At 48.2% G+C, this 26854-nt stretch overlaps 1 protein-coding gene across 1 annotated transcript; it reads right to left on the reverse strand.

Moving 5' to 3' along the window:
- Positions 1-355: 355 nt before the first annotated feature.
- Positions 356-26649, reverse strand: LOC124023918 (acetylcholinesterase collagenic tail peptide-like). Its single transcript, XM_046338084.1, has 16 exons — positions 26441-26649; positions 23753-23871; positions 21288-21404; positions 13651-13695; positions 13445-13471; positions 7696-7767; positions 7129-7191; positions 7005-7031; positions 6763-6843; positions 6401-6472; positions 4833-4992; positions 3319-3455; positions 3101-3220; positions 2617-2743; positions 2240-2342; positions 356-2088 (listed from the first exon to the last, which is right to left on the reverse strand). The coding sequence occupies exons 1-16, from the start codon at positions 26535-26537 to the stop codon at positions 2019-2021; spliced, it is 1437 nt and encodes a 478-aa protein (XP_046194040.1). The 5' UTR covers positions 26538-26649; the 3' UTR covers positions 356-2018.
- Between the last annotated feature and the right edge of the window lie 205 nt (positions 26650-26854).

Raw genomic sequence — 26854 nt, forward strand, 5'->3', positions numbered from 1 at the left:
TAAACCCACTTTTACGTGAGCAACAACATTTTCCTAAGTGTGGGTGAGGTTAAAGGTCGGCCTCCATTGGCACGGAGGTAAAGAACAGCTTATCCTGAAACGTTCTCTTAAACTACTGAGGGAATACAGGAAGTAATGCAGACTACAACTATAGTGTTCAGTTCTCCACTGAGTGGTGCAGTAGTTCTGCTCCAGTTATTTAAGCAGGCAGGCTGGAGGTATCAAGAGGAGTACTGCTATAAATATGAGACAGGAAGATGTCCAGAGCTTTCTAACTGATGCACCGTAGACTGTCATAAGGTTTCCCACCCTAACTATCGGAATTCACTTCCTACCAATTAGCAGCTAAAAAGCTTCCAGTTCTGCAATGAGGAAATTATTTAAGAACATGTAGCAGTAATAATAACATGCCTGCCTTCACGTGTCATATCTCCCTGCAGACAGTAGTTCACTGAGGTCCTCCTCTTTACCTGGAGGACTGATGGCACGAGTCATCAACATGTACAGTAAGCACATCTGAGTGAGGAGGGAGACAGTGTAACAGTCAGTGTGCAGCATAGACTCATTGGTCTCATCTGTGTTCTACAGTGGATATGAGGGAGGATTTCTCTGAAAACATTATGTTAGAGGTTCCTGAGTTAAACCGTGGAAATGTCAATCTAAACTAAAGCAAAGGTGACCTTGCCCACAAAGTCCAGATTCTGAACGGCCCGCTTCAACTACAGTACAGTGCCATCAAAAGCTAATAGAGCGCACGGGCCTGGCTGTCCAAATGGTACACTATCCCCTATATAGTGCACTACTTTTAACCAGGGCCCATAGGACTCTTGTCACAAGTAGTGCACTACATGGGGAATAGGGTGTCATTTGGGACAACAGCTGTTCAGTTCTACCAGAAGGTGAGGGTTCTCGGTCTATCAGCTTGGCTGCTATTTCCACAGGCAGCCATCTTGGCTTAATGCTACTACTGTACAGTACATAGCTTTACTGTTCTTCTGAAGAGGATCTGACCAAGGCTTAAGATCTGCCTCTTCAGTACAGACTGACCAAGGCTTAAGATCTGCCTCTACAGTACAGACTGACCAAGGCTTAAGATCTGCCTCTACAGTACAGACTGACCAAGGCTTAAGATCTGCCTCTTCAGTACAGACTGACTAAGGCTTAAGATCTGCCTCTTCAGTACAGACTGACCAAGGCTTAAGATCTGCCTCTTCAGTACAGACTGACCAAGGCTTCAGTACAGACTGACCAAGGCTCTCAGAATCCTCCTGAATACTGTATCATTATAACATGCCCCTGCTGTCCTGATTAGTACAATTATAACATACAATATACTCCCTACGTACAATTGGAGACGTATACCTACTATATATACACAGTACGAAGCTCATGACAACGATAGTAAGTATTGTGATTGGTTAAATTCCTAGGTAATGACATCTGTGGCCATGGTCTCACAGCAATCTCAGCCTCATGCAAATGCTACAGTACATGACGTCATTGACGTTGCAGTAAAATACACAGCACCCTACTTCTGATTGTTCAGACCTGGTTCTCTCTTCTTTAACAGTGCTACGTCGAGGTAAATATGGCTTCCGGCTCCACCCACGAGTCTCTCACTTTCTCAGAGCTTTCCCATTGGCTGTCTCTCCCTTCCTGGCTGTCTCTCATTTGACCGCCTCTCCTTCAGCGGCTGGTCCTATCAGGTGGGCAGAGCCTCTTCAGTCTTGAGTTGAGTTTTATTTAAGACAAAGTGAAATTGTCCAGTGCGAATGGATGAGGGGGCGTTTTACTGGCCCCGGCTCCCCTCCTCGGGAGCTACATGGCTTCAGCAGCGATACAACAGAGTTAGTGTGTGTAGTTTTGGTTATTTTGTCAGGCTTAGTCCAGTTTGTCAACACTTCCTTTTTGAGTCTCTTGTTTGCAGTGTTGTTGTTGATCTTTTATTTGCCGTCCTCCTGTTCAGTACCAAAGCAAACGAGACAAGAAGGATCCCACTGCTGTGTCCAGGTTCCTCCTCATGTGAAATACTTGCAGTTTGTAGAGTCAATGACACAGTACGGAGTGCATCTGAGACGACCATAAGACCTGGGAATCAAGGAGAATTAGAACCCTCTGTCAAACTAATCATGACAATGGCAGACAGTTACTGCTTCATAGGGAACACAAAGTTATGAGGTTACGTACAGTAAGATATGGAAAGCAGACAAGAATGGATCAAGCCAGTAAGCCTACTAACCCTGGGAGATATGAGTTGCATGTCTGATAGCCAAAGTCCTTTCCATCACATTCCTCGGCCCCGTCGTAGCGATAACCATCTCCACAGTAAGCATGTTTACACTCTGAGGAGGAAGAGATGGAGAGAGAAACAGAGGGGGAGAAACATAGAGACCCGCGGAGAGAGAAAGACACAGAGAGACAGGGAGAGATCAATAGCCATTCAAACCAGACCGGTGCTTCTGTATGTCATCAATAGCATTATCATTTAACAAGTTCATTTATCCAAATCAACTTCCCATGCTGTAATCGAACCCACAACCCCAGGCGCCAACAAACAGAACCATCAGCAGAACCAAACCACGAATCTGGTTCATCCACTCTGATAACATGACTTACTGACGCAGCCGTCGGTGACAATCCTATTCCCGTCGTCACATTCCTCCCCATTGGGGATCTGAACGATCCCGTCGCCACAGTAACCTTCCTGTTCCGGAGCGTTCTCCGTAGACTGGAACGGTGTCAGCTGGAAGAAAGAAGTCTTTTACAGAGATTAGAAACTAAAACTAAGAAAATGAAATAAAACTAATTTAAAGATGAACCTTGCCAAGTAATAATGTAAGCACTTAGACATATCCCGTTTAGAAGATAGTGTATTTTTTTATTTATTTTTTTAACCTTTATTTTACCAGGCAAGTCAGTTAAGAACACATTCTTATTTTCAATGACGGCCTGGGAACAGTGGGTTAACTGCCTGTTCAGGGGCAGAACGACAGATTTGTACCTTGTCAGCTCGGGGGGTTTGAACTCGCAACCTTCCGGTTACTAGTCCAACGCTCTAACCACTAGGCTACGCTGCCACCCCAAGTATCAAGTGAGGTACCTGAATGGGCAGCCATCCGCTGGTGTCTTTGAAGTAAAGCGACCTCTGGTCTTTCCGGAAGGCTAGGGCATTGTCCGTATGAAGACCATCTAGTTCTTCTTGACTGTTTACCACAAATATCTGTACGAGAAACAACAAGATACATTCTGGGTGAGACACAATAAAGACTAATTCGGCCTATTAACCTCCTTTCGCTGTTACTTGTGTTGCCTGCTCACCGCTGGCACTTTGGCGTAGTCGCTCCTGGAACTATGTTCATCAAGCTGTGGACTCTTCACACTAATGGAGTTACAGCTGCAAGGTCCAGGAAGACCTGGTAGCCCCCTCTCACCTTTCGTTCCAACCACGTAGAGTCCTGAACAAGAACTATACATTTAGATCATATATTATCAATGTAGGCATATGTACAAAAAGTGCTGTACACATGAAACCATCTCTATATCACAGAGTACCACATTCAGAGACAGCCATGAGCGAGGTCACAGGGACTATATGTTATAAATACCTCTGCTGAAATGCACTATCCTGGCCCCCTCGTCTATCTATGAAGTTGGTAAAGCAATCAACTTAATTTGCGCAGACACCTGAACAAGACACCGGTTGTCACAGTTTAATTACATGGTGACATAATGTTTGTAAATATGTAAGGAGCTTCTTGGCCCACGATGAATTTGTTTTAAGGACATGATGTCATGGCTTTAGCATCCGTCCCATCCCAGATCCCCCGCCACCCCCTCATGGTATCTGTTACACCTCAGGAGGGGGGAGAGGGGCGGTGATCAGGTTCCTCTGAAGCTAAATAAGCTCTCTGGTGTTACCTCCTGCTGTGATTTAATGTCTGCTTCCTTTCGCTGATGCTGCACGGGGGGCTGCCTGCCTGAAGCTTCTCACACCCATCCCTGAAGCTTCTCAGACCCATCCCTGAAGTTTCTCACACCCATCCCTGAAGCTTCTCAGACCCATACCTGAAGCTTCTCACACCCATCCCTGAAGCTTCTCAGACCCATACCTGAAGCTTCCCACAGCCATTCCTGAAGCTCCTCAGACCCATACCTGAAGCTTCTCACACCCATCCCTGAAGCTTCTCACACCCATACCTGAAGCTTCTCACACCCATCCCTGAAGCTTCTCACACCCATCCCTGAAGCTTCTCACACCCATCCCTGAAGCTTCTCACACCCATCCCTGAAGCTTCTCACACCCATCCCCGAAGCTTCTCACACCCATCCCTGAAGCTTCTCACACCCATCCCTGAAGCTTCTCACACCCATCCCTGAAGCTTCTCACACCCATCCCTGAAGCTTCTCAGACCCATCCCTGAAGCTTCCCACCCATACCTGAAGCTTCTCACACCCATCCCTGAAGCTTCTCACACCCATCCCTGAAGCTTCTCACACTGACAGGACCTCATACTAAACCTCAAAATGTACTTTCCAGTGAGATTCTCCATTTTGCCTTTCTTTTAATTACAGGAGAAGGTTTTAAAAATCTAGGTCTGAGAAACTAGCCTTCAGAGTCCAGAAAATGGGCAGAGCCACCAACAAAGAACATACCAATCACTCTAAATCTGACTCGATGTTCTTCCCTGGAATTCATCCAGGTACACACTCAGCCTGCATATCACAGACTGGCAACAGATTAGCATGTTAGCCCAGCCACACTCCCTAGCCCTACAGCGGTCTCTAATGAAGCGAAGCTCAGATGGGAGAGTTGATGGAGGTGGAGTCCTTACCTGAGGCTGGGAGACCTGGGGGACCAGGGTGGCCTGGGGGCCCCTGAGGACCTGCTGGACCTAGAGGGCCAATAATCCCATTGTCGCCCTTCCCACCCTGTTTAATCAGACAAGAAAAATACCACATGTAAAAACATTGACAGACAAACATATGGTAAACCTTTATTGGTCAAAACATGTCACCACATCATAGTGATTTTAAGTTACAGTATGTTGCTCAAAGAGGGCAGCAGGTAGCATAGTGGTTAGAGCGTTGGACTAGTAATCGAAAGGTTGCTAGATCAAATCCCCGAGCTGACAAGGTCAAAATCTGTTGTTCTGCCCCTGAAAATGATTGAAAATAAGAATTTGTTCTTAACTGACTTGCCTAGTTAAATAAAGGAAAAATAAATAAAAAAGATAGAAGCTGTGATTAAAAAAGTTCTGCCTAACAGCATATGATATTATGTCATTAAGATCCAAGTAAGATCCTAATACAGTATATCTCTCACCTGTTTAATAAACAAAACACCTGTTTAATACAGTATCTCTCACCTGTTTAATACAGCATCTCACACACCTCTTTAATACAGTATCTCTCTCACCTGATTAATACAGTATATCTCTCACCTTTTTAATACAGCATCTCTCACCTTTTTAATACAGCATCTCTCACCTGTTTAATACAGCATCTCTCTCACCTGTTTAATACAGCATCTCTCACCTGTTTAATACAGCATCTCTCACCTGTTTAATACAGCATCTCTCACCTGTTTAATACAGCATCTCTCACCTGTTTAATACAGCATCTCTCACCTGTTTAATACAGCATCTCTCACCTGTTTAATAGAGCATCTCACACCTGTTTAATACAGTATCTCTCACCTGTTTAATAATAAGATATATCTGTCACCTGTTTACTAATAAGATATCTCTCTCACCTGTTTAATAATAAGATATCTCTCTCACCTGTTTAATAATAAGATATATCTCTCACCTGTTTACTAATAAGATATATCTCTCACCTGTTTAATAATAAGATATATCTGTCACCTGTTTACTAATAAGATATCTCTCTCACCTGTTTAATAATAAGATATATCTCTCACCTGTTTAATAATAAGATATCTCTCTCACCTGTTTAATAATAAGATATATCTCTCACCTGTTTAATAATAAGATATCTCTCTCACCTGTTTAATAATAAGATATATCTCTCACCTGTTTAATAATAAGATATATCTGTCACCTGTTTACTAATAAGATATCTCTCTCACCTGTTTAATAATAAGATATATCTCACCTGTTTAATAATAAGATATCTCTCTCACCTGTTTACTAATAAGATATATCTCTCACCTGTTTAATAATAAGATATATCTGTCACCTGTTTACTAATAAGATATCTCTCTCACCTGTTTAATAATAAGATATATCTCTCACCTGTTTACTAATAAGATCTCTCTCACCTGTTTAATAATAAGATATATCTCTCACCTGTTTAATAATAAGATATATCTCTCACCTGTTTACTAATAAGATATCTCTCTCACCTGTTTAATAATAAGATATCTCTCTCACCTGTTTGCCCTCTTCCCTGGTCTGCCCGTCGGTCCTCTATTCCCTGAGATTCCAGGTTCTCCCTTCGGACCCATTTCCCCCTGAGGACATAAACCACAGCACTCCATCAACAACAACATATGCCGGTACGTCATATAAATAACTGTGATCCAGTTTAGAATTGTGTTCTTCAGTTATTATGGAGGGCCAGTTGATTCTGGTTCTATCCTGTTGTTCAATGAACCTCCACTACACGTCACCCTACAATGACCTCCTCCTGCTCCTCCTCCCCTTCCTCCTGCTGCTCCTCCTGCTCCCCTTCCTCCAGCTCCTCCACATCAACCCCAGCAGCTGATAAACATCAGATCATGTTACAAGATGTATGTCTCACTTTCTGTCCAAGCATTCCAGGGAAGCCCATTGTGCCCTTGTCTCCCTTCATCCCTCTCTCACTACGGTCACCACGGGAACCCTGATGAGACAGACAGGACACAAAACAACTGTAAACAAAACATCCATAAACACACTGAAAACACACACATGTTGTTGAACCAACCCAGAGGAACTCAAATATGGTTTGTAATGTAATAGAATAAAAGTAAGGAGTCAAAAACATTTGAAGTAATCACCCACCTTTTCTCCTTTGTATCCAGGTAAACCCTAGGAAGGAAGATCAGAAGTCTGAAGTATAGAAATTATGAATAATATAATGTTGAAATCAGACAATTTTCTCAGTGAAAGATGAAGGTTCACAGACCTTAGGTCCAAGAGGTCCTCTTGCTCCAGGTATTCCCATCAATCCACCATCTCCCTTCTCCCCCTGCCAGACACGCACGCAAACACGCACACACGCACGCACGCACACACACACACGGCTCTGACAACACAGTCTTCATCTACCTTTACAAATAATATTATACAGATGTGGTATCTTAATTTTGATCACTCTGTCGCAGAGAATTTTCCTGCACCATAGGAAATTCAAATGAGCTCATGATTCACATAAATTCACTGAAAACGCACAGTTCTCTTTCCCTTACTAGATCTTACTGTTAATATATAGCCTGCTGTGGCCTATCAAAACTACAGTCCATTCTCATTAGAAATGATCACTTTAAAAAAATAATCAAATCCTCCTGCTGCAAGATTATTTTACTCCTGCGACGAAACTGGTCAAATTAAGACCTAACACCTGTAGGTACAGGAACACACATACCATCTTATCTTATTGCATAATTTGTGTTCTATCATTTTTTTCTTCCATACTATGGTACAGTATAATATCATATTGACATTTGGGCACCATGAAATAGGACTTACTCACCTTGGGCCCATTTGGTCCTGGCCACCCGGCTGGTCCCTGGCGCCCCGGGAGACCTGGAGGCCCCGTCCGACCCTGGAGGGCCACAACATAATTTCTTTAGCACAGGGTTCCCAAATGTTTTTTTTTGCATGGGGGACCCCTTATGTGATAGCAAATTCAACAGGGACCACCTCATAATATCAGAACACAAGTCCTACTTCAGAGTGGACTATAAACAGCATAGAAGCAGTTTTACTATGACTTCAAGTCTTGGGTTCCAGGAAAAACATCTTTAAACGCTTATTACCCGGAATTCTACACATTTTGCCTTTGGGCATAGAGGCTATTTTGCCATTTTAAAGTTGATTTCTTGCAATTCTAGTACCAGTGTAAATTTCGCCAACAACAACTACAGTGGGGCAAAAAAATACTTGACAACTTGTTTTTCCTGACTAAAGCTATGATAATGAGACGCTCTGGAAGAAACCGATAACTGTAACTTCATTTTAGTGACCAGATGTGACCAGATGAGAATTCCACACGAGACTAATGGACATTTCATTTGACATGAAGCTCCTTTTCATCTGTTTTGTCCAATCAGAAGAAGTCAGGATATTTCATGCAACCCTCTCATTGGCAGAGTTGACATCATTCAGTTGTGCGATCTGATTTAGCTGACCTATCCGACTCTCCCACAAAGCTCCCAGGTGGTCTCTTCAGTCCATCTTTTGAACTGATGTGAAGCCAAGACACTTAACTTGTAACTAACCTCAACCAGAAACAATAATGTTTATTCTCTTTCTTACTTTCATGTAGGGAAGTTCTGTTTTGATATCATCAGAAGCTCTATTTTCCCATACAATAGTATTTCTGGAATTTCTGGAAAGCTAAAATTCTCCCCTTCAATGAAACAATTGTTATTTACCCCTTCAACAGTCATGATGGGGAGAAAATCAGAGCTGTACATTTTATTTACCTGTAGCCCAGCCTTTATGGTTAATTATGGCTGGCTTTGGTTACAATCTGCCACAATATCAATGTGGCTAAATTATACCAGGGACAGTAGGCCTAGTGGGACAAGGCCACCTGAATGTAATCTACACCTCCATTAGGTTGATATACACTGAGTGTACCAAACATTAAGAACACCTTCCTAATATTGAGTTGCATCCCCCTTTTGCCCTCAGAACAGTCTCAATTTGTTGGGGCATGGAGTCTACAAGGTGTCCAAAGTGTTCCACAGGGATGCTGGCCCATGTTGACTCTACAAGGTGTCCAAAGCGTTCCACAGGGATGCTGGCCCATGTTGACTCTACAAGGTGTCCAAAGTGTTCCACAGGGATGCTGGCCCATGTTGACTCTACAAGGTGTCCAAAGTGTTCCACAGGGATGCTGGCCCATGTTGACTCTACAAGGTGTCCAAAGCGTTCCACAGGGATGCTGGCCCATGTTGACTCTACAAGGTGTCCAAAGTGTTCCACAGGGATGCTGGCCCATGTTGACTCTACAAGGTGTCCAAAGCGTTCCACAGGGATGCTGGCCCATGTTGACTCTACAAGGTGTCCAAAGCGTTCCACAGGGATGCTGGCCCATGTTGACTCTACAAGGTGTCCAAAGTGTTGCACAGGGATGCTGGCCCATGTTGACTCTACAAGGTGTCCAAAGTGTTCCACAGGGATGCTGGCCCATGTTGACTCTACAAGGTGTCCAAAGTGTTCCACAGGGATGCTGGCCCATGTTGACTCCAATGCTTCCCACAGTTGTGTCAAGTTGGCTGGATGTCCTCTGTGTGGTGGACCATTCTTGATACACACAGGAAACTGTTGAGAGTGAAAAACCCAGCAGCATTGCAGTTCTTGACACAAACCGGTGCGCCTGGCTCCTACTACCATACCCCATTTAAAGGCACTTAAATCTTTTGTCTTGCCCATTGACCCTCTGAATGGCAACACAGACACAATCCATGTCCCAATTGTCTCAAGGCTTAAAAATACTCCTTTAACCTGTTTCCTCCCCTTCATCTACACTGACTGAAGTGGATTTAACAAACTACATCAATAGTGTTCACCTGAATTCACCTGGCGAGTCTATGTTATGGAAATAACTCTCTTCAAACAATAGCATGGTATTCTTTCACTGTAATAGCTACAGTAAATTGGACAGTGCAGTTAGATTAACAAGAATTTAAGCTTTCTGCCAATATCAGATATGTCTATGTCCGGTGAGATCTTCTTCTTACTTACAACCTCATGCTAATCGCATTAGCCTACGTTAGCTCAACCTTCCGGAGGGGACTCACCAATCCTGTAGAGATTATGGAAAGAACATAATGTTTTTCCGTAACGTTTTGTCCACTCAGTGTAAATTGTAATTATGTTGTTTGAGTGTCATTTCTATATAGCCGACACTTTCTCATTCTGAACTTCTGACAAGAGTGAAATGGATGTGGCTTCGTGAAAATGACCACATGAGCAGCTGCCTCTCATCGATTTGACAGCTCTAACAGAGTTACACCTCTGACTCCGCCAAAACATCAGCTCTGCGGGTGTCGGATATCACCTGTTAACACTTAATCTGATTAAATCAAGGTCTAAGACTAAAACAGGTGACCAAATTAGTTCTACCCATTTTGCCATGGACACAGAGAAAATGTTGCCGTTTTAGGTATAAATTACAGTGCCATTATGTTCAAAACAACATTTTGGGGAATACAAGAAGAATTTAGTTAAATAAATGTATAATTGATGGAGAACTGTGGATATCTATGTACCAATGAACCTCCCAGTCCCAGGCTGTGCATCTAAGGTTTAACAGAAATTGTGGTTGAATAATACATTGCATTGTATTGCACCCTCGAGTCTAAACACTCTTCACAGATCCCTTCTGCAAAATGTGTTTAATCGGTTGTTGCTAGCAATATTAATAAAAAATATATTGTATTAATGAATGTATTATTATTGTAAAAAAAAATAAGAGTCATGCCGCAAATCCCCTGCAGTACTTCCACTTTGGAAATGCCTGATTTAGCAGACTTTGTACAGTTATCACACAGTAATGGTTGGAGCAGACTTTTTACAGTTATCACACAGTAATGGTTGGAGCAGACTTTTTACAGTTATCACACAGTAATGGTTGGAGCAGACTTTTACAGTTATCACACAGTAATGGTTGGAGCAGACTTTTTACAGTTATCACACAGTAATGGTTGGAGCAGACTTTTTACAGTTATCACACAGTAATGGTTGGAGCAGACTTTTTACAGTTATCACACAGTAATGGTTGGAGCAGACTTTTTTTTACAGTTATCACACAGTAATGGTTGGAGCAGACTTTTTACAGTTATCACACAGTAATGGTTGGAGCAGACTTTTTACAGTTATCACACAGTAATGGTTGGAGCAGACTTTTTACAGTTATCACACAGTAATGGTTGGAGCAGACTTTTTACAGTTATCACACAGTAATGGTTGGAGCAGACTTTTTACAGTTATCACACAGTAATGGTTGGAGCAGACTTTTTACAGTTATCACACAGTAATGGTTGGAGCAGACTTTTTACAGTTATCACACAGTAATGGTTGGAGCAGACTTTTTACAGTTATCACACAGTAATGGTTGGAGCAGACTTTTTACAGTTATCACACAGTAATGGTTGAGCAGACTTTTTACAGACAGTAATGGTTTTTTACAGTTATCACACAGTAATGGTTGGAGCAGACTTTTTACAGTTATCACACAGTAATGGTTGGAGCAGACTTTTTACAGTTATCACACAGTAATGGTTGGAGCAGACTTTTTACAGTTATCACACAGTAATGGTTGGAGCAGACTTTGTGGAATGGTATCAAATACATCAAACACATGGTTTCCATGGTTTCCATGTGTTTGATGCCATTCCATTTGTGGCGTTCCGGACGTTATTATGAGCCGTCCTCCCCTCAGCAGCCTCCTGTGTACGGTACATAGGGTATGTGTGGGAATAGCTGAGCCATATCAGAACTGTTAGAACACTACCTTAACCAGACCAGAAGTTCTGAACTGACTAGAAAACACAGGGCATGAAGACTGCCATATAAAAACAAATGACCAGCTGACCGAGCATTTAAATAAAGAGAATAATTATTGAATGAATCAGCAGCTGTCCATGTAAGCTGTGTAGTGTACAGTATAATATTTACATGTGTAATATCATAGAAGTAGCATATAGCAGGAGTTACAAACATGATTGTTCTGAATAGTTACGGAGAATTCCATAAGCCTGTCGGGATGTTGACATGACAACCTGTGTTCTGTTTTTACCCTGGTCCGCCATGTGGAGAGAGAGAAGGACTTTAACAAGGTCTGTCACTCTGTCCGCTTTAATTAAATGATAGGCCGTATATATAGAACAGGACGGCCCTCTGCTTGTGGGAAATAAAATGATTTATGGTCTGGCTCGAGCACTAAGCTAAATTGCACTGCAATGCTGCTGCTGTACACAGCCAGCCCTGCAGCTCAGACAGAGCAGGGCAGTGACTGAGGACATGTTCCAAATGGCACCCTATTCTCTATATAGCGCACTACTTTTGACCATGGGTCCTGGTCAAAAGTAGTGAACTATAAATGGAATAGGGTGCCGTTTGGGACGCTTTGTGAAGCTCTCCCAACGGAACTGTTTTAATACAGAACTGCAGCCACCAATTGATTAAGACCACACTTCTCTTCTGACAGGTCTCACTCCTCCCCTATCCCTCCGACAATCATCTATTTTCTATGCTATACATCTCTATGTGAAGGTGCTGTAACGCTGCACCCTCCTGAACAGGGCCCAGTGAAGCTGGATAGGTTTCAGGAGCTAACAGGGTGACCATAAGTTCCCCATCTGTTAGAGGAGACATGGGACGGGGTGGGAGGTTCATCCACTCTCCTCTACAACTCAGCAGAATGATTCTATGCATCTTCTATCTCAGCGGCTCTCTCTGTGTTCCAGCTGTCCTGGCATCGTGTAAAGGTTGTGCTGCTTGTCTTTCTCTCTCTGTGTCCTAGCTGTCCTGGCAACGTGTCAAGGTTGTGCTGCTTGTCTTTCTCTCTCTGTGTCCTAGCTGTCCTGGCATCGTGTACAGGTTGTGCTGCTTGTCTTTCTCTCTCTGTGTCCTAGCTGTCCTGGCATCGTGTAAAGGTTGTGCTGCTTGTCTTTCTCTCTCTGTGTCCTAGCTGTCCTGGCATCGTGTCAAGGTTGTGCTGCTTGTCTTTCTCTCACTGTGTCCTAGCTGTCCTGGCATCATGTACAGGTTGTGCTGCTTGTCTTTCTCTCTCTGTGTCCTAGCTGTCCTGGCATCATGTACAGGTTGTGCTGCTTGTCTTTCTCTCTCTGTGTCCTAGCTGTCCTGGCATCGTGTCAAGGTTGTGCTGCTTGTCTTTCTCTCACTGTGTCCTAGCTGTCCTGGCATCATGTACAGGTTGTGCTGCTTGTCTTTCTCTCTCTGTGTCCTAGCTGTCCTGGCATCATGTCAAGGTTGTGCTGCTTGTCTTTCTCTCTCTGTGTCCTAGATGTCCTGGCATCATGTACAGGTTGTGCTGCTTGTCTTTCTCTCTCTGTGTCCCAGCTGTCCTGGCATCGTGTACGGGTTGTGCTGCTTGTCTTTCTCTGAATGTCATCATGCTCATAACCAGGCAGCGGGCGGCGGGGACGTGAGTTACAGCCCACCAGACAGACTGAGGAGGGACTGGATCTCGTTTTTCAGCAAATCCACTTAGCAGAGCTAATAGAATGATCAATGGGTGCTCTCACCTTTTGTCCAGGTCGTCCCAGTTCTCCCTGGCAACAAGATCGTTGGATGGAGGTGGGAGAGAGAGAGCGAAGAAGAGAGACAAAGAGACAGAGAGAGATATAACTGCTGATATTTTATACAAGGCCTTTCCACTTCGTATAATGGTAGTTTTCAATCATTCACTAGACATCTAATGTAAAAACCACTGTTTATAAATGACACTTACCTTTTCACCTTTTGGTCCCGTCAGACCTGGTAGCCCAGCTGGACCCTGTAGAAGGTCAACAATAATCAGATGTCTAACCAATCAGAACATGTGCTTTTTCTGTCTTTATGCCATCAACTGATTATTTACAATCCCAGTAATATTCTAAATATTATTTCCCTTCACAATGTCATTTTAATGAGTAAGTACAGGATCCATACGGACACCAAATGTGTTTGTTGTTAGCTTCCTTAGCAGTCAGCTAACTCCGATGCCATACTGTATTGGCTAAATTGTGTATGAATACAGATGTGAAAAACAAATCTGAAGAGTTTACCAATCATGCTCTCCTCTCCCTGACAGAATGCCATCTAGGCAAGTGGCCATTTATAGGACTCTGGAATTACTATAGGATCTTCTGCATTACAACACCACCACCACCCACCCTCCACACAGCAACACCACCACCACCCACCCTCCACACAGCAACACCACCACCACCCACCCTCCACACAGCCACACCACCACCACCCACCCTCCACACAGCCACACCACCACCACCCACCCACCCTCCACACAGCAACACCACCACCACCCACCCTCCACACAGCCACACCACCACCACCCACCCACCCACCCTCCACACAGCCACACCACCACCACCCACCCACCCTCCACACAGCAACACCACCACCACCCACCCACCCTCCACACAGCAACACCACCACCACCCACCCTCCACACAGCCACACCACCACCACCCACCCTCCACACAGCCACACCACCACCATCCACCCACCCTCCACACAGCCACACCACCACCACCCACCCACCCTCCACACAGCAACACCACCACCACCCACCCTCACACAGCCACACCACCACCACCCACCCACCCTCCACACAGTCACACCACCACCACCCACCCACCCTCCACACAGCAACACCACCACCACCCACCCTCCACACAGCAACACCACCACCACCCACCCACCCTCCACACAGCAACACCACCACCACCCACCCACCCACCCTCCACACAGCAACACCACCACCACCCACCCTCCACACAGCCACACCACCACCCACCCACCCTCCACACAGTAATACCACCACCACCCACACTCCACAGCCACACCACCACCCACCCAAACTCCACACAGCAACACCACCACCCACCCACCCAAACTCCACACAGCAACACCACCACCCACCCACCCAAACTCCACACAGCAACACCACCACCCACCCACCCAAACTCCACACACGAACACCACCACCCACCCACCAAAACTACACACAACAACACCACCACCACCGACCCTCCACACAGCAACACCACCACCACCCACCCTCCACACAGCAACACCACCACCACCCACCCTCCACACAGCAACACCACCACCACCCACACAACAACACCACCACCCACCCTCCACACAGCAACACCACCACCACACACCCTCCACACAGCAACACCACCACCACCCACACAACACCACCACCACCACCCACCTCCACACAGCAACACCACCACCCACCCACCCACCCTCCACACAGCAACACCACCACCCACCCTCCACACAGTAATACCACCACCACCCACACTCCACACAGCCACACCACCACCCACCCAAACTCCACACAGCAACACCACCACCCACCCACCCAAACTCCACACAGCAACACCACCACCCACCCACCCAAACTCCACACAGCAACAACAACACCCACCCACCCTCCACACAGCAACACCACCACCACCCACACAAAAACACCACCACCCACCCTCCACACAGCAACAACACCACCACCCACCCTCCACACAGCAACAACACCACCCCCACCCTCCACACATCAACACCACCACCACCCACCCTCCACACAGCAACAACACCACCACCCACCCTCCACACAACAACACCACTCACCCTCCACACAGCAACAACACCACCACCCACCCTCCACACAACAACACCACCCACCCTCCACACAGCAACACCTCCACCCACCCTCCACACAGCAACACCACCACCCACCCTCCACACAGCAACAACACCACCACCCACCCTCCACACAGCACCACCACCCACCCTCCACACAGCAACAACACCACCCACCCTCCACACAGCAACAACACCACCCCCCACCCTCCACACAGCAACAACACCACCCCCACCCTCCACACATCAACACCACCACCACCCACCCTCCACACAGCAACAACACCACCACCCACCCTCCACACAGCAACAACACCACCCACCCTCCACACAGCAACAACACCACCACCCACCCTCCACACAACAACACCACCCACCCTCCACACAGCAACACCTCCACCCACCCTCCACACAGCAACACCACCACCCACCCTCCACACAGCAACACCACCACCACCCACCCACCCTCCACACAGCAACACCACCACCACCCACCCACCCACCCTCCACACAGCAACACCACCACCACCCACCCTCCACACAGCCACACCACCACCCACCCACCCTCCACACAGTAATACCACCACCACCCACACTCCACAGCCACACCACCACCCACCCAAACTCCACACAGCAACACCACCACCCACCCACCCAAACTCCACACAGCAACACCACCACCCACCCACCCAAACTCCACACAGCAACACCACCACCCACCCACCCAAACTCCACACACGAACACCACCACCCACCCACCAAAACTACACACAACAACACCACCACCACCGACCCTCCACACAGCAACACCACCACCACCCACCCTCCACACAGCAACACCACCACCACCCACCCTCCACACAGCAACACCACCACCACCCACACAACAACACCACCACCCACCCTCCACACAGCAACACCACCACCACACACCCTCCACACAGCAACACCACCACCACCCACACAACACCACCACCACCACCCACCCTCCACACAGCAACACCACCACCCACCCACCCTCCACACAGCAACACCACCACCCACCCTCCACACAGCAACAACACCACCACCCACCCTCCACACAGCACCACCACCCACCCTCCACACAGCAACAACACCACCCACCCTCCACACAGCAACAACACCACCCCCACCCTCCACACAGCAACAACACCACCCCCCACCCTCCACACATCAACACCACCACCACCCACCCTCCACACAGCAACAACACCACCACCCACCCCCCACACAAAAACACCACCACCCACCCTCCACACAGCAACAACACCACCACCCACCCTCCACACAGCAACAACACCACCCCCACCCTCCACACAGCAACAACACCACCACCCACCCTCCACACAGCAACAACACCACCCACCCACCCTCCACACAGAAACACCACCACCACCCACCCTCCACACAGCAACAACACCACCCCCACCCTCCACACAGCAACAACACCACCCCCCACCCTCCACACAGCAACAACACCACCCCCACCCTCCACACATCAACACCACCACCACCCACCCTCCACACAGCAACAACACCACCACCCACCCTCCACACAACAACACCACCCACCCTCCACACAGCAACAACACCACCACCCACCCTCCACACAACAACACCACCCACCCTCCACACAGCAACACCTCCACCCACCCTCCACACAGCAACACCACCACCCACCCTCCACACAGCAACAACACCACCACCCACCCTCCACACAGCACCACCACCCACCCTCCACACAGCAACAACACCACCCACCCTCCACACAGCAACAACACCACCACCCACCCTCCACACAACAACACCACCCACCCTCCACACAGCAACAACACCACCACCCACCCTCCACACAACAACACCACCCACCCTCCACACAGCAACACCTCCACCCACCCTCCACACAGCAACACCACCACCCACCCTCCACACAGCAACAACACCACCACCCACCCTCCACACAGCACCACCACCCACCCTCCACACAGCAACAACACCACCCACCCTCCACACAGCAACAACACCACCCCCACCCTCCACACAGCAACAACACCACCCACCCTCCACACAGCAACAACACCACCACCCACCCTCCACACAACAACACCACCCACCCTCCACACAGCAACACCTCCACCCACCCTCCACACAGCAACACCACCACCCACCCTCCACACAGCAACAACACCACCACCCACCCTCCACACAGCAACACCACCCACCCTCCACACAGCAACACCTCCACCCACCCACCCTCCACACAGCAACACCACCACCCCCACCCTCCACACAGCAACAACACCACCACCCACCCTCCACACAGCAACAACACCACCACCCACCCTCCACACAGCAACACCACCCACCCTCCACACAGCAACACCTCCACCCACCCACCCTCCACACAGCAACACCACCACCCCCACCCTCCACACAGCAACAACACCAACACCCACCCTCCACACAGCAACACCACCCACCCTGGTGGGCGATACAGGAATTGACTCCCTCCACTCAATATGTCTTTCCATGCAGACTGTTTGGGTTGTTTCTAAGAATGGTGTGTGGAGGGACGGATAGTGGTGTTGCTGCTGTGTGGAGGGTGGGTGGGGTGGGTGGGTGGGTGGGTGGGTGGAGGTGTTGCTGTGGGGAGGAAGGAGAGGGGTGTCAGTCAGTGGAGGGAAGGAGAGGGGTGTCAGTCAGTGGAGGGAAGGGAGAGGGTGTCAGTCAGTGGAGGGAAGGAGAGGGGTGTCAGTCAGTGGAGGGAAGGAGAAGGGTGTCAGTCAGTGGAGGGAAAGAGAGGGGTGTTGCTGTGTGGAGGGAAGGAGTGGGGTGTTGCTGTGTGGAGGGAAGGAGAGGGGTGTTGCTGTGTGGAGGGAAGGAGAGGGGTGGCAGTCAGTGGAGGGAAGGAGAGGGGTGTTACTGTGTGGAGGGAAGGAGAGGGTGTTGCTGAGTGGAGGAAGGAGAGGGGTGTTGCTGTGTGGAGGGAAGGAGAAGGGTGTTGCTGTGTGGAGGGAAGGAGAGGGGTGTCAGTCAGTGGAGGGAAGGAGAGGGGTGTTGCTGTGTGGAGGGAAGGAGAGGGGTGTTGCTGTGTGGAAGGAGAGGGGTGTTGCTGTGTGGAAGGAGAGGGGTGTTGCTGTGTGGAGGGAAGGAGAGGGGGTGTTGCTGTGTGGAGGGAAGGAGAGGGGTGTTGCTGTGTGGAGGGAAGGAGAGGGGTGTTGCTGTGTGGAGGGAAGGAGAGGGGTGTCAGTCAGTGGAGGGAAGGAGAGGGTGTTGCTGTGTGGAGGGAAGGAAGGGGTGTTGCTGTGTGGAGGGAAGGAGAGGGGGTGTTGCTGTGTGGGAGGGAAGGAGAGGGGTGTTGCTGTGTGGAGGGAAGGAGAGGGGTGTTGCTGTGTGGAGGGAAGGAGAGGGGTGTTGCTGTGTGGAGGGAAGGAGAGGGGTGTTGCTGTGTGGAGGGAAGGAGAGGGGTGTTGCTGTGTGGAGGGAAGGAGAGGGGTGTTGCTGTGTGGAGGGAAGGAGAGGGGTGTTGCTGTGTGGAGGGAAGGAGAGGGGTGTTGCTGTGTGGAGGGAAGGAGAGGGGTGTTGCTGTGTGGAGGAAGGAAGGAGAGAGGGGTGTTGCTGTGTGGAGGGAAGGAGAGGGTGTTGCTGTGTGGGAGAAGGAAGGTCAGGTGTTGCTGTGTGGAGGGAAGGAGAGGGGTGTTGCTGTGTGGAGGGAAGGAGAGGGGTGTTGCTGTGTGGAGGGAGAGGGTGTTGCTCAGTGGAGGGAAGGAGAGGGGGTGTTGCTGTGTGGAGGGAAGGAGAGGGGTGTTACTGTGTGGAGGGAAGAGAGGGTGTTGCTGTGTGGAGGGAAGGAGAGGGTGTTGCTGAGTGGAGTGGAGGGAAGGAGGGAAGGGGTGTTGCTGTGTGGAGGGAGGAGAGGGGTGTTGCTGTGTGGAGGGAAGGAGAGGGGTGTTGCTGTGTGGAGGGAAGGAGAGGGGTGTTGCTGTGTGGAGGGAAGGAGAGGGGTGTTGCTGTGTGGAGGGAAGGAGAGGGGTGTTGCTGTGTGGAGGGAAGGAGAGGGGTGTCAGTCAGTGGAGGGAAGGAGAGGGGTGTCAGTCAGTGGAGGGAAGGAGAGGGGTGTTACTGTCAGTGGAGGAAGGAGAGGGGTGTCAGTCAGTGGAGGGAAGGAGAGGGGTGTTGCTGTGTGGAGGAAGGAGAGGGGTGTTGCTGTGTGGAGGGAAGGAGAGGGTGTTGCTGTGTGGAGGGAAGGAGAGGGGTGTTGGTGTGTGGAGGGAAGGAGAGGGTGTTGCTGAGTGGAGGGAAGGAGAGGGGTGTTGCTGTGTGGAGAGAAGGAGAGGGGTGTTGCTGTGTGGAGGGAAGGAGAGGGTGTTGCTGTGTGGAGGGAAGGAGAGAGGGGTGTTGCTGTGTGGAGGGAAGGAGAGGGGTGTTACTGTGTGGAGGGAAGGAGAGGGGTGTTACTGTGTGGAGGGAAGGAGAGGGGTGTTGCTGTGTGGAGGGAAGGAGAGGGGTGTTGCTGTGTGGAGGGAAGGAGAGGGGTGTTGCTGTGTGGAGGGAAGGAGAGGGGTGTTACTGTGTGGAGGGAAGGAGAGGGGTGTTACTGTGTGGAGGGAAGGAGAGGGGTGTTACTGTGTGGAGGGAAGGAGAGGGGTGTTACTGTGTGAATGGAAGGAGAGGGGTGTTACTGTGTGGAGGGAAGGAGAGGGGTGTTGCTGTGTGGAGGGAAGGAGAGGGGTGTTGCTGTGTGGAGGGAAGGAGAGGGGTGTTGCTGTGTGGAGGGAAGGAGAGGGGTGTCAGTCAGTGGAAAAAGTCTATTTGCGTCGTATCTAAATGTGGAGCATTAATGTGTTGCAGAGCTCCATGTAATCCCTGTTCCTGTCTCCGTCCCTGTCCGTCTCCGTCCCTGTCTCCGTCCCTGTCTCCATCCCTGTCTCCGTCCCTGTCCCCGTCCCTGTCTCCGTCCGTCTCCGTCCCTGTCCCCGTCCCTGTCTCCGTCCCTGTCTCTGTCCCCCGTCTCCGTCCCTGTCCCCGTCTCCGTCCCTGTCCCTGTCTCCGTCCCTGTCCCTGTCTCCGTCCCCGTCCCTATCTCCGTCCCTGTCTCCGTCCATCTCCGTCCCTGTCCCCTCCCTGTCTCTGTCCCCGTCTCCGTCCCTGTCCCCGTCTCCATCCCTGTCTCCGTCCCTGTCCCCGTCTCCGTCCCTGTCCCCATCTCCGTCCCTGTCTCTGTCCCCCGTCTCCATCCCTGTCCCTGTCCCCGTCTCCGTCCCTGTCTCTGTCCCTGTCTCCGTCCCTGTACCCGTCTCCGTCCCCGTCCCTGTCTCCGTCCCCGTCCCTGTCCCCGTCTCCGTCCCTGTCTCCGTCCCCGTCCCCGTCCCTGTCCCCAGCTCTAGAGGAACAAGAGGAAGGAAGGAGAAGGAACTCACATGGGTCTCAGATGGTAAAGAGCTGATAGAGGTCTGTAGAGGACTTAGCCAACCCCCAACACTCTCTACCACCATTACTGACAAGTAAGGAAGCTCAGGCAACTAACCATTGTCTCCACCTGATAAACCCTGATTAAATACTCTTCCAAATATCTGCATTATAACCGTATTATAACTGTATGGGCCATTATCGGGCTTAAAAAATATATATTGAATTGATGAAGCCAGTGGGTTGACAACATTAACACATTTGGGGGTGGATAGGTTTACCTACCTGGGGACCGGGGGGTCCGTTGGGGCCAGGGGGGCCTGGGACACAGCTGGGCCCTTTCAGCTCCGTCCCTATATCTGGATCTGGTCTGTGATCACCTCCCTTACTGGGCTCCTCATTCTAAACCAATCAAACAAAAACACTCTTCTATTCAATCATTGCTTTATTTGATAATAAAATGATCAGTAGCCATTTGTGGTACTGAAGTACAATTACAATTACTTATGCTCACTACCTGAGAATCAAAATGACAGCTGTGTGTCGTGTCATCTGTCAATTTCAATTTGAGATTCTACACAATTATTCAGTGTCAACTCCTGCTCATCACCCCTCTTGAGTTTACAGTCCAGGCTCTAGACTGAGGGTTGTATCTCTGGGAAAGGGAAGGGGAGATACCTAGTCAGTTGTACAACTGAATGCATTCAACTGAAATGTGTCTTCTGCATTTAATCCAACCCCTCTGAATTAGAGAATTAGAGAGGTGCCTTAATCAACATCCACGTCATCGGCGCCCGGGAAACAATAGCTGCCTTGCTCAGGGGCAGAACGACAGAGGACCCTCTAACAGACAGAGTTGTATCTCTGAGAGGACCCTCTAACAGACAGAGTTGTATCTCTGAGAGGACCCTCTAACATGATATACAGAGTTGTATCTCTGAGAGGACCCTCTAACAGACAGAGTTGTATCTCTGAGAGGACCCTCTAACAGACAGAGTTTATCTCTGAGAGGACCCTCTAACAGACAGAGTTGTATCTCTGAGAGGACCCTCTAACAGACAGAGTTGTATCTCTGAGAGGACCCTCTAACAGACAGAGTTGTATCTCTGAGAGGACCCTCTAACAGACAGAGTTGTATCTCTGAGAGGACCCTCTAACAGACAGAGTTGTCTGAGAGGATCTAACAGACTGAGAGGACCCTCTAACAGACAGAGTTGTATCTCTGAGAGGAACCTCTAACAGGATATACAGAGTTGTATCTCTGAGAGGATCTTCTAACAGGATATACAGAGTTATATCTCTGAGAGGACCCTCTAACAGACAGAGTTGTATCTCTGAGAGGACCCTCTAACAGGATATACAGAGTTGTATCTCTGAGAGGACCCTCTAACAGGATATACAGAGTTGTATCTCTGAGAGGACCCTCTAACAGGATATACAGAGTTGTATCTCTGAGAGGACCCTCTAACAGGATATACAGAGTTGTATCTCTGAGAGGACCCTCTAACAGGATATACAGAGTTGTATCTCTGAGAGGACCCTCTAACAGGATATACAGAGTTATATCTCTGAGAGGATCCTCTAACAGGATATACAGAGTTATATCTCTGAGAGGACCCTCTAACAGACAGAGTTGTATCTCTGAGAGGACCCTCTAACAGGATATACAGAGTTGTATCTCTGAGAGGACCCTCTAACAGACAGAGTTGTATCTCTGAGAGGACCCTCTAACAGGATATACAGAGTTGTATCTCTGAGAGGACACTCTAACAGGATATACAGAGTTGTATCTCTGAGAGGATCCTCTAACAGGATATACAGAGTTATATCTCTGAGAGGACCCTCTAACAGACGGAGTTGTATCTCTGAGAGGACCCTCTAACAGGATATACAGAGTTGTATCTCTGAGAGGATCCTCTAACAGGATATACAGAGTTATATCTCTGAGAGGACCCTCTAACAGACAGAGTTGTATCTCTGAGAGGACCCTCTAACAGGATATACAGAGTTATATCTCTGAGAGGATCCTCTAACAGGATATACAGAGTTATATCTCTGAGAGGACCCTCTAACAGACAGAGTTATATCTCTGAGAGGACCCTCTAACAGACAGAGTTGTATCTCTGAGAGGACCCTCTAACAGGATATACAGAGTTGTATCTCTGAGAGGACCCTCTAACAGACAGAGTTGTATCTCTGAGAGGACCCTCTAACAGACAGAGTTGTATCTCTGAGAGGACCCTCTAACAGACAGAGTTGTATCTCTGAGAGGACCCTCTAACAGGATATACAGAGTTGTATCTCTGAGAGGGCCCTCTAACAGGATATACAGAGTTATATCTCTGAGAGGACACTCTAACAGGATATACAGAGTTATATCTCTGAGAGGACCCTCTATGGTCGTATCACCTCATCAACCCTGATCTGCAGTCAGCACTGTTGGGAGACCAGTTAATCCATTGCTTCCTGCACACACCTACTCTATCAACAGAAATCCCAGAAATCCCTGCTCTTAGTCAGTGGCGGAGGAGGGCAAGAGTGAGGCTAAGTCAAAAATGACACACTGTTCCCTATACATTATACATTATAGTCCACCACTTTTGACCACAGCCCTATCAAATGTAGTACGCTAAATAGGGAATAGGGAGCCATTTGGAACGTAGCCAGGGACTGAGGTTTGGACAGCACCCAAGGACAAATCAACAATCATACACTTGTCAAACAGGCAAGTCACATGACTTTGGACTCACATGACCACTGGGGTGCCACAGTGAGGGAGGAGGAGGGAATAGGGGGGGCGGGGGTGGACTCAGTAAACAGCAGGGGTTGAATTTCCTCTGCTGGTCCACGGCAGGTTGTTGTTGGAGAGCTGAGGAAAGTAGTGGACAGTATGGTAAGTCAGTCACATGGGAAATAAATACACACCGACCCTGCAGAGGATGCCCTTGTAATAGACATATTTAATTTGTTTGTCATGTTGATCAGTGTGAAATTAAATGAATAGAGTCCGTGTCAAAACTAGTTGAAGGGGCTCAAAGAAAACTCAATGTTGACTTATTTCTAACAGCATCAGAGTGGATGGTAAGGTGTGTAATAGAATATGTATGTTACTGCATCCTGCAGAGGCAGAGAACCAACACCTCACTAACAAGCCATGAAGGAAAAGCTCCTGCATAGGGGTATTGGCAAAGAAGTGGTGTTGCAGCTGCCAAGTTCAAATCCACTCAATCAGCAGATCCTCCCTTCACAAAAAACATCAGCTGAACTGAAAGTAATCTGTAAATGTATCCAAATGTACGGTTGTGGCCAAAAGAGAATGACACAAATATTAATTTTCAAAGTCTGCTGCCTCAGTTAGAATGAATGCAATTTGCATATACTCTAGAATGTTATGAAGAGTGATCAGATGAATTGCAATTAATTGCAAAGTGCCATGCAAAGTGCCATGCAAATGAACTGAATCCCCAAAAACATTTCCAATGCATTTCAGCCCTGCCACAAAGGACCAGCTGACATCATGTCAGCGATTCTCTCGTTAACACAGGTGTGAGTGTTGACGAGGACAAGGCTGGAGATCACTCTGTCATGCTGATTGAGTTCGAATAACAGACTGGAAGCTTCAAGAGGGTGGTGCTTAGAATCATTGTTCTTCCTCTGTCAATCATGGTTACCTGCAAGGAGACACGTGCCGTCATCATTGCTTTGCACAAAAAGGGCTTCACAGGCAAGGTTATGGTTGCCAGTAAGATTGCACCTAAATCAACCATGTATCAGATCATCAAGAACTTCAAGGAGAGCGGTTCAATTGTTGTGAAGAAGGCTTCAGGGCGCCCAAGAAAGTCCAGCAAGTGCCAGGACCGTCTCCTAAAGTTGATTCAGCTGCGGGATCGGGGCACCACCAGTACAGAGCTTGCTCAGGAGTGGCAGCAGGCAGGTGTGAGTGCATCTGCTTGCACAGTGAGGCGTAGACTTTTGGGGGATGGCCTGGTGTCAGGAAGGGCAGCAAAGAAGCCACTTCTCTCCAGGAAAGACATCAGGGAATGACTGATATTCTGCAAAAGGTACAGGGATTGGACTGCTAAGGACTGGGGTAAAGTCATTTTCTCTGAAGAATCCCCTTTCCAATTGTTTGGGGCATCCGGAAAAAAGCTTGTCCGGAGAAGACAAGGTGAGCGCTACCATCAGTCCTATGTCATGCCGACAGTATCCTGAGACCATTCATGTGTGGGGTTCCTTCTCAGCCAAGGGAGGGGGCTCACTCACAATTTTGCCTAAGAACACGTATAAAGAGTGGTACCAACACACCCTCAGAGAAAAACTTCTCCTAACCATACAGGAACAGTTTGGTGAAGAACAATGCCTTTTCCAGCATGATGGGGCACCTTTCCATAGGGCAAAAGTGATAACTAAGTGGATTGGGGAACAAAACATCTATATTTTGGGTCCATGGCCAGGAAACTCCCCAGACCTTAATCCCATTGAGAACTTGTGGTCAATCCTCAAGAGGCAGGTGGACAAACAAAAACCCACAAATTCTGACAAACTCCAAGCATTGATTATGCAAGAATGGTCTGCCATCAGTCAGGATGTGGCCCAGAAGTTAATTGACAGCATGCCAGGGCGGATTGCAGAGGTCTTGAAAAAGAAGGGTCAACACTGCAAATATTGACTCTTTGCATCAACTTCATGTAATTGTCAATAGAAGCCATTGACACTTATGAAATGCTTGTAATTATACTTCAGTATTCCATAGTAACATCTGACAAAAATATCTAAAGACACTGAAGCAGCAAACTTTGTGGAAATTCATATTTGTGTCATTCTCAAAACTTTTGGCCACAACTGTACAGTCTGGTTGGTTGTTGACAACGCTAGAAGTGGTATCTACATAGATATACAACAACAAGTAAAATAGCTCTACAAATCTAACACGTAATAACTAGAATCCAATAAGAACAGCAGAATATTCCGACTGGGAGCTGTAACATGATACGTGGAGTCATCCACACCGGAGAGAGCTGCTCCTGGCTCTGACTGAACACACATATGAAGCACCGTACGCCTCCCTGTCAGGAACTGTCCACAGACGCTATTTATAGAGACATTTCCATTCTGACAGCATTTCATATCCCATAAAATGAAGGGAAAATACACAGGAACACACACTTCTTCAAAGTGCAAAGACAATCAGGATAAGACACGACATGGGGTTTACCCAGGGTCAGACTGCAGCTTGTCAACACCGTGCAGGACATATTCCTGCACGCACACACACATATAAACACACACAGACACAAACACACACATACACAGACACATATAAACACACACACACATATATACACACACACACACACACACACACACATAAACACACACACATGCATGAGTATGCGCATGTACACACACACACACACACACACGGTTGGCTCTCTTACCTGCTGGGAATGAGAGAATATTGTCCAGGAAAGAGGACTGAGACAAGACATAACAAAACAATAGTGGAAGATAGAGTCCAAATGTGATAAGGATCATGCTGCTGTCAATACAATGCCCTCTGTCTCCAACTTGGGTTTACTGAGGAGCCGCAGCAAAACGACTCCACTCTCACTCTCTGACTCTCTCTTGCCTACTGCCCTCAACAGCCCACTCTCTCCTCTCTCAGTATCCCTGCGTCTTTAGGAGGGGGTGCCTGCCAACCATTGCCCATTAAATCTCCTGCATCAGTGAGCGCTAAATTTACAGGAGGCATCGTGTCAGCTGCCCTTCGTGACAATATTACAATCTTACTACTGCAAGGGATGCCTTTCTGAATCCTTTCCCCTCTCCTCTCATAGGAAACAAGACGACAC

Source organism: Oncorhynchus gorbuscha, unplaced genomic scaffold (genome assembly GCF_021184085.1).
Source record: "Oncorhynchus gorbuscha isolate QuinsamMale2020 ecotype Even-year unplaced genomic scaffold, OgorEven_v1.0 Un_scaffold_1721, whole genome shotgun sequence".
In the NCBI taxonomy this organism is placed as follows: Eukaryota; Metazoa; Chordata; class Actinopteri; order Salmoniformes; family Salmonidae; genus Oncorhynchus; species Oncorhynchus gorbuscha.